Source organism: Bison bison, unplaced genomic scaffold (genome assembly GCF_000754665.1).
Source record: "Bison bison bison isolate TAMUID 2011002044 unplaced genomic scaffold, Bison_UMD1.0 scf7180017864527, whole genome shotgun sequence".
Taxonomy (NCBI): Eukaryota; Metazoa; Chordata; class Mammalia; order Artiodactyla; family Bovidae; genus Bison; species Bison bison.
The window spans coordinates 752,165-760,407 of record NW_011495078.1 but is presented as its reverse complement, the minus strand read 5'-3'; the positions used below and the strand labels follow the sequence as shown (position 1 = coordinate 760,407).

General features: G+C 57.5%; 1 protein-coding gene across 1 annotated transcript in view; it reads right to left on the bottom strand.

The window, feature by feature from the left end:
• Nucleotides 1–7,973, bottom strand: part of ADPRHL1 (ADP-ribosylhydrolase like 1) — a 13,095-nt gene extending 5,122 nt beyond the window's left edge. The window contains exons 1-2 of the mRNA XM_010831442.1: nucleotides 7,619–7,973; nucleotides 3,480–3,644 (exon numbers count right to left, since the gene is read on the bottom strand). Of these exons, the coding sequence (XP_010829744.1) occupies nucleotides 3,480–3,644; nucleotides 7,619–7,832 (379 nt within the window). The 5' untranslated portion in view covers nucleotides 7,833–7,973. The remainder of the gene's footprint in view (nucleotides 1–3,479; nucleotides 3,645–7,618) is intronic.
• Nucleotides 7,974–8,243: the final 270 nt, after the last annotated feature.

Genomic DNA, 8,243 nt, shown 5'->3' with positions numbered 1-8,243 from the left:
GGGGGTGAGCCTGTGAGGTTGGGGGTGAGCCCGTGAGGTTGGGGGTGAGCCCGTGAAGTTGGGGGTGAGCCTGTGAGGTTGGGGGTGAGCCTGTGAAGTTGGGGGTGAGCCTGTGAGGTTGGGGGTGAGCCCGTGAAGTTGAGGGTGAGCCCATGAGGTTGGGGGTGAGCCTGTGAAGTTGGGGGTGAGCCTGTGAGGTTGGGGGTGAGCCCATGAAGTTGGGGGTGAGCCTATGAGGTTGGGGGTGAGCCTGTGAGGTTGGGGTGAGCCTGTGAAGTTGGGGGTGAGCCTGTGAGGTTGGGGGTGAGCCTTTGAGGTTGGGGGTGAACCCGTGAGGTTGGGGCCTTTCACCGTGGCTCCGTGTCAGCATGTGATAACGGGTGTGCTTCCCTGGCATGCACATGTCTTCCCTGGTGAAGCGCTTGTCTCAGTGGTTTTCCCACTTTTGTGTGGGGTTGCTCTTCTATAATCAGGGCTTTTTAATTAGTTACTCATTTATGCTCGCAGTGCGTCTTTGTCGCTGCACGTGAGCTTTCTCTGGCCGCAATGAGTGGGGGCTGCTCTCGAGCCACGAGGTGTGGCAGTGACTTCTAGGCTCTAGGGTTCGGGTTAAGGAGCTGTGCACACGGGCTTAGCTGCTCCGCGGCATGTGGTACCCTCCCAGACCAGGGATCCCACCCACGTCTCCTTCAGTGGCAGGCGGGTTCATAACCACAGGGTCACCAGGGACGTCCCTCATCATTAGGCTCTGAGAGGTCTTCAGGGCGTCCCTGGGGGCTCAGAGGTAAAGAATCCACCTGCCGACACAGCAGACACGGATTTGATCCCTGATCCGGGAAGACCCCACATGGCTTGGAGAGACTACACTCACGCCCCACCACGACTGAGCCTGTGCTCTAGAGCGTGGGAGCCGTGACGACTAAGCCCACGGCCACAGCTGCTGAGGCCCGAGTGCCCGGGCCTGTGCTTACAGCAGGAGAGGCCCCTGCCGAGAGGCAGCGCCATCTCTCCCAGCTGGAGGAAGCCCCGGGTGGACGGAGACCCCGCACTGGCAACAATAAATAAACAAAGTTACTTTTAAAAAACAAGTTCTTTGCGTCCTTGGGGTTCACATCCCTCGCAGACTTGTGCTCAGCAGTGCGTTCTCCAGCGCGTGGCCTGCCTGCCTGGCCTCTTAGCGGCTGCGTCTGAGGCGGGAGAGGGCGCCTGGGGACTCCTGACCTCAGCTCCCAGGAGGGGCCGTGTGCGGTTGGCTCCGGGGCCTCTGCCGCTGTCGGCAGCCTCCCCGTGAGCATGCTGGGCCTGCGTTCCCATCGTCATTTCCTTCACAGATGAAATGCTGCCCGCGTGGCCTGTGCAGGTGGTCAGGACGTGCGGGCATCTCTCCCCGGCACCGTCGGGCATGGACTCCTCCGCTCCGCCCACAGAGGCTGCTCAGGCCTCGCTGCTCTGGGCCTCGGTCTGACCGGGTTTCTCTGCGCCCGGAGGTGCTGCTTCCGCTGGAACCCGCCGCCCTCAGCTTGGCGGTCCGCAGGGAGGCGCGCTCCGTCTTTGTTGACAGTTCTGAGTGATTTGATGGCTGTGGGTCTTGTTGGAGGTTTTTGTTTCTTTCTTATGCTTGGAATTTATTGAGTTTCTGGGCCATGTGCGTTCACGTCTTTTAAAATCTACTTTGGACAATTCTGGCCACTGTTTCTCCACATCGTTTCTATTCTCCCTCCCCTTTTAAGGACCCAGTGCTCCGACCTGTCCCATGGCTCCCTGATGTCCCTCCACGTTTTCGGGTTCTTTCTTCTCTGTGTGTCCCGGTTTTTATGTCCCAGTTTTATGTGGACAGTTTTTATCTCTCTGCCTTTCAAACTCACTCATCTTTTTTCTGAAATGTCTAATCCGCTGTGAATCTCAGTCAGTGAGTTTCACTCAGACACTGCAGTGTTTTCTCTAGAACTGAGATGTAGGTCTTTTGTGTACCTACAAAAGTATAGAAAAGAAAAGTGGAAGTGAAGTCGCTTAGTCGTGTCCGACTCTTTGCGACCCCATGGACTGTAGCCCACCAGGCTCCTCCGTCCATGGGATTCTCCAGGCAAGAGTACTGGAGTGGGTTGCCATTTCCTTCTCCAGGGGATCTTCCCGACCCAGGGATGGAACCCAGGTCTCCCACATTGTAGGCAGACGCTTTACCATCTGAGCCACCAGGGAAGTCCTAATATATCTACTTAACTTTTCGGAAGTATAGAATGCACACAATTTTATATCCTTACCTGATAACTCTAATGACTGTCAGAGTTTGTCGTTTCTGATTTACTGATATTTCTCTTTTTTACGGACCATATTCCCTGCTTCTTTATTTGCCGGCTGAGCATTCTTTGGCATTGCCTTTCTTTGGGATTGGAATGAAAACTGACCTTTTCCAGTCCTGTGGCCACTGCTGAGTTTTCCAAATTTGCTGGCATATTGAGTGCAGAACTTTCACAGCATCATCTCTCAGGATTTGGAATAGCTCAACTGGAATTCCATCACCTCCACTAGCTTTGTTCGTAGTGAAATGTTCCTAAGGCCCACTTGACTTCACATTCCAGGATGTCTGGCTCTAGGTCAGTGATCACAACATCGTGATTATCTTGGTCGTGAAGATCTTTTTTGTACAGTTCTTCTGTGTATTCTTGCCATCTCTTCTTATTATCTTCTGCTTCTGTTAGGTCCATACCATTTCTGTCCTTTATCGAGCCGAAGAATTGATGCTTTTGAACTGTGGTGTTGGAGAAGACTCTTGAGAGTCCCTTGGACTGCAAGGAGATCCAATCAGTCCATTCTGAAGGAGATCAGCCCTGGGATTTCTTTGGAAGGAATGATGCTAAAGCTGAAACTCCAGTACTTTGGCCACCTCATGTGAAGGGTTGACTCATTGGAAAAGACTCTGATGCTGGGAGGGATTGGGGGCAAGAGGAGAAGGGGACGCCAGAGGATGAGATGGCTGGATGGCATCACCAACTCGATGGACGTGAGTCTCAGTGAACTCCGGGAGTTGGTGATGGACAGGGAAGCCTGGCGTGCTGTGATTCATGGGGTCGCGAAGAGTCAGACACGACTGAGCGACTGATCTAATCTGATCTGATCTTTGACTTGATGGTATCCTTCAGCATCAACCCAGAGGTCAGGCCTGCCCTTGCTGTGAGCCCAGAGGTCGGGTCCAGGACCCCAGCAGCAGAGCCCTAGGGGCAGAGGCTGCCTGCCAACATCACCCCAGATGGGATCATCACAGACACAGACATTTGTTTTGGCTGAGAGCACACGTTTAAAAGGGAAGCAGTGGGAGATTATCCTTAAGGCACACCAGGGATGGTGACTGAGATGCCTGCATCCCCGGTTGGTGCCCAGGTGGGGCCGGGTCCCTGGGGTCCTGTTGGGGGTGACGAGCAGGGCCCTGTCCCGAGGCCCTCTGGCCCCGCCTCCTCAGAGGAAGGGGAGAGCGCCCTGACCTTTCTCGTTGAACGGCGTGTGCCATGCCAGGAGGTAGTTGTCTGGCTTCAGCTGGGAGCAGCCCTCCAGGGTGGCCGGGTCTGCCCGCTGCTCCGGGAGCTTCTCCAGGACGTCCACGTAGCGCCGCACCATCTCACGGTAGAGGTCGTCCAGGCACCAGAAGTCTGGGGAGGAAGGGAGGATCAGATGAGCCCCAGCACCCGGCCCGCCCCCACCACAGGAGGGAGGCCCTGGGACCGGCTCCCCGGAGAGACCTGACTGCAGACGCAGTGCGCTTTGGATTTCATCTCCTTTCAGAGGCTGCGGTTTCTCGTTGTTACACACAAGAGTCTAGGAAGACCTGGGGTCTTCATGCACAGTGATGGCTCTGTCCACGAGCGGCCTGCTGGGCCGACATCCACCTGTTCCGTGGCCCTCAGTGTCCCCCGTCCAGGGTGCCAAGAGCCGCCCTCCCAGCCCAGCTGCCTGCTCCCCGCTCCAGCCAAACAGCCACGCCCCCCCCCACCATCCCCAGCATCCCCACCGCGACCCCTCAGGAAGGCAGTCTGGGGACGTGTCCTTGGAGCATGTCCTTGGAGATCTCAGGGTGCCAGGCACAGAGGGCTTGCTGACCGGTGTCCAGATGTCCTCATGTGCCCCCACTGCAGGGTCAGGCCCCCGTCTGCCTGCTGTAGGCTCAGCGAGGGATTGTGAATGGGTTTTCATCACAACTGGGCATTTCTGCCATTAAGTGAGTCCACAGCGTGGTGGACAGAGACCACACACCCTCCAAAGCTGGAGCCCAGGGGGCCTGGTCACACGAGAGCGGATGGGATGGAGCAGGCAGAGGGCGTGCCTGCCAGCGAGGCTGACGGCACCGGGCCCTGTCTGTGCAGGGCTGCGTGCAGCCCTCCCAGTGAAGCCCCGTCTCTGGGGGCCATGGGGGTGGAGAAGGACGCTGCCCACCTCCTGCCCACCCTGGACGCAGAGCTGGCAGCGGAGCCCCCTCTCTCTCGCCCACCCTGGGCGCAGAGCTGGCAGCAGAGCACAGTTGGCACAAAACCCAGGTTGCCTCCGGCCCTGGGCAGGCGGGCAGGGCAGACGCCCGAGTCCAGGCAGAGTGGGGGTGCGCCGCGGGTCCCAGCGCTGCTCTGGGAGCTGCGCTGCGGGGGAGCGGCTCCTGTCCACCCCCATCTCAGCAGTGGGGCAGAGGCCTGGTGCCATCTGGCCGCTGCTTCGACTCTGCCACGCCATGCTGCCTCAGTTCTGAGCCAGGCAGGGGTGTTGTGGGGTCCGGGCTGGGGGTGTGAGTCCCATCTGGCCCATGGACAGTGACACCAGGTGACACTGGGTAACCCTGGCAACATCGGATGACAGCAGGTGGTGCTGGGTGGCCCTGGCCAGGGAGGGGCAAGACCGGGCTCTCTGTCACCTCCTCTACCGTCTCAGTCCAAGGAGAGGAAGCCTGGGCCTTCCAGGTCCCCTAAGATGAGTCGTTTTATTCTGGAATTACTTCTTTTTGAAGAGACAAAAGTTCTTTAAAAGCAAAACGGCAGCAAAAGCCGGGAGCTGATCCCAAATTCAGAGCCACAGAGCCTCGCGCCCTCTGGCCCGAGCTCCTCTGCGAGATGATGCGGCCACTGAACTCACTTCTCTGTCTCCCCCACTCGACAGATCCACCTACAAAGCCCCCTGTGAGCCTCCTGGCTGAAGTCATGACGGAGAGAAGGCAGAAGACCCATCTGGATCACTCGGTAATACTGACGTTTCAAATGCCGCCACAGGCAGCATTGGGGAGAGGATTGTGGGGCCGGGACCTCTCTCCACTCTGCTGGGCCCGGCCCACAGCCACACGCCTGGGGCGGCGAGCCCTACCTGCCTTTGGAAATCACGTGAAGAGCCACGGTCTGTCAGGCCCCTGAAACAGCGCAGGTCCTGCAGCCCTGGGTTGGGTCGGGGCTCCAGAGGCAGGCCGAGGCTGTCAGGCTTCTGTCTGCACTTGCTGGGCAGCACTGGGCTGATGACACAGCTCCTCTGTGTCAGTCCCTTTATCTGTAATCCGCTGTAATAAAGTCGACCTGAAGGGTGACGTGAGGATGCGATGATAACACTCACGGTGAGACAGGCCCACAGCTCCACTGGCGCTGTGATGCACGTGGCTCAGTCAGTCCACTCAGTCGCGTCTCTTTGCGACCCCACGGACTGCAGCACGCCAGGCCTCCCTGTCCATCACCAACTCCTGGAGCTTGCTCAAACTCATGTCCATTGAGTCAGTGATGCCATCCAACCATCTCATCCTCTGTCGTCCCCTTCTCCTCCTGCCCTCAGTCTTTCCCAGCATCAGGGTCTTTTCAAATGAGTCAGCTCTTCACATCAGGTGGCCAAAGTATTGGAGCTTCAGCTTCAGCATCAGTCCTTCCAATGAACCCTCAGGACTGATCTCCTTTAGAATGGACTGGTTGGATCTCCCTGCAGCCCAAGGGACTCTCAAGAGTCTTCTCCAACACCACAGTTCAAAAGCATCAATTCTTCGGCGCTCAGCTTTCTTCACAGTCCAACTCTCACATCCATACATGACCACTGGAAAAACCATAGCCTCAACTAGACGGACCTTTGTTGGCAAAGTAATGTCTCTGTCTCTGCTTTTTAATATGCTATCTAGGTTGGTCATAGCTTTCCTTCCAAGGAGCAAGTATCTTTTAATTTCATGGCTGCAGTCACCATCTGCAGTGATTTTGGAGCCACCCTGCAAATAAAGCCTGTCACTGGTTCCATTGTTTCCCCATCTATTTGCCATGCCCCTTACACAAGCTACAGTTTGTTATTAAAGAAAAAAGTTGGGCGGTTTGAAAACTAAACTTAGATGTTTAGAGAGTGAAAACAATTTCTGGGGCACAGACTTGCCCGAGTGCATCATGGTCACCTGTGGGCCAGAGGGCATGTGTCCAGAGGTGCCCGCATCCAGCTGCGCCCGAGCCCATCAGAACTGGGCCTGCTACCAATGTGCTCCGGATCCACATGCTTCACCCGGGCGGATTCCGCCCTATTCCTGCCAAGGGGATGTGACTTGCTCCAACCCGGGGGAGCACGTTCTTGACAGCAGCCACGGCAGGGAGTCCTGGGACCACAGTGCAGGCTGGAGGCATGCCAGGGACTCTGCCAGGTGGGCACCACAGGAGGGCCCGGGGATGGGACACGGAGGGGCCTGGGGCCTGCCCAGAGACGGCCCGGAAGCCCCACAATTGCACCCTGCCCTCCCCCCCCGCCCCACCCCGGATCTCGGAGTCTACAGACTCAGAAGGACGGCTTGTCATGTCAACCTGCTGTGACACTATCTTATCTGAGGCTCAGTTCTCCGCCTGCTATTTGGAGCAGACAGCATTCCTGTGCCGTGACATCTGAGCTAAACCCGGCTCCCGGGTGGCTGGCGGGTGAGCACTTGGTGACACACACATTCCAGCCACTCAGAGCCGCCTCAGGTTCTAATTTTGCAGTGGCGCCCTCACCCTCTGACAGGTTTTCAACAGCAATTGTAAGGAGACTGTGCCTCACCCAGACGCCCGCTGCTTTTCCGAAATTCAGTAAAAACGTGTTCCTGAAATCAACCTGCTACTTAAACTCTGTTTCCCCCAGAACCAACCAGTTCATGACATTTTCGTAGGGTAACCTCCAGCAACTCTCCAGGCTCAACCCTATTTGGCAGACGGCATTTTAACCACAACTCATCGGGATTTAGAAGCAGCTCCCCCCAAATATCATCTTAATCGGTGCAACTGCAAACTGGCTTATTATTTTATATATTTTTTGAAATAAATTCAGAAGCAAGCTAACTATTCACAGTGAGAAGTTGAGGTTTCCTCCCAAATGGGCCCAAAGTGAGCCCTTTGATTGCGTTTAACTCTGAATACACAGGCTTTGCTGAGTGAATGTTTACAAACACAATGCAAAGTCTTGGCTTAAGAACCCGAGTCTGCAGGTGAGCAGAGTAAAGTGACACTGTTACCCAAGAGGCTGTCTTGGGACGCAGTGGAGGCGCACCCCGTCTGCTGGGGACCCCATGTGACGAGCCGGTCTCGGCCGCAGCAGCAGGCGACCCCCGGGCTCTGGGCCCCTCACCTCGGGATCCCCCCGCCACCCCCGCCCCGGGGCAGAGCCTCACCTGTGATGAGGGCCCCCGCTGTCGACATGTGCATGATGGTGTTGTCGCTCACCGGCCACGTCTCCGGCGAGAGCACGAGGTGGTCCAGCCCACCTCCCTTCCCCATCTCCTCCTGGACCCTGGCGCCCAAGCTGCTGCTCTCCCTGGCAGCGTGCCCGAACCCCAGCGCGTCCCCGACGGCCCCCAGCAGCATCGCAGCCTGAAACTTCTCCATATCTGCCCCTGGCTGCGGGCGGCCGACGTGCTGCTCTGCCTTTAGTCAGCCCTGCTGACCTCCGGGCTGGTCATTGTGCCGCTGTCAGGAGCCTCCCCGAGTGGCAGGCACTCCTCCTCTGTCTCTGCAGGTGGCACCAATGAGAACACCGTCTGGACTGCAGCTCACAGCCTCCGCCAGCCACGTGGGGCGGCAGCGTCTGTCCACAGGGTCGGGACTGAGCTGGCTCTTCCGTGGAGGCGTCTGCGGCTCAGAACAGCCCTGGGTGGGCGAAGCCGCTGCTCTGGGGAAGTCTGCCCAGTGACCTGGAGGAAGCACTCTCGTTTCTAGAGCTCCGGTGTGGAACCCCCACACCCAGGCTCAATCCAGTCAATCGCACAGTGTGCCTCGGCCTCCCACAGCCAGGCTGAG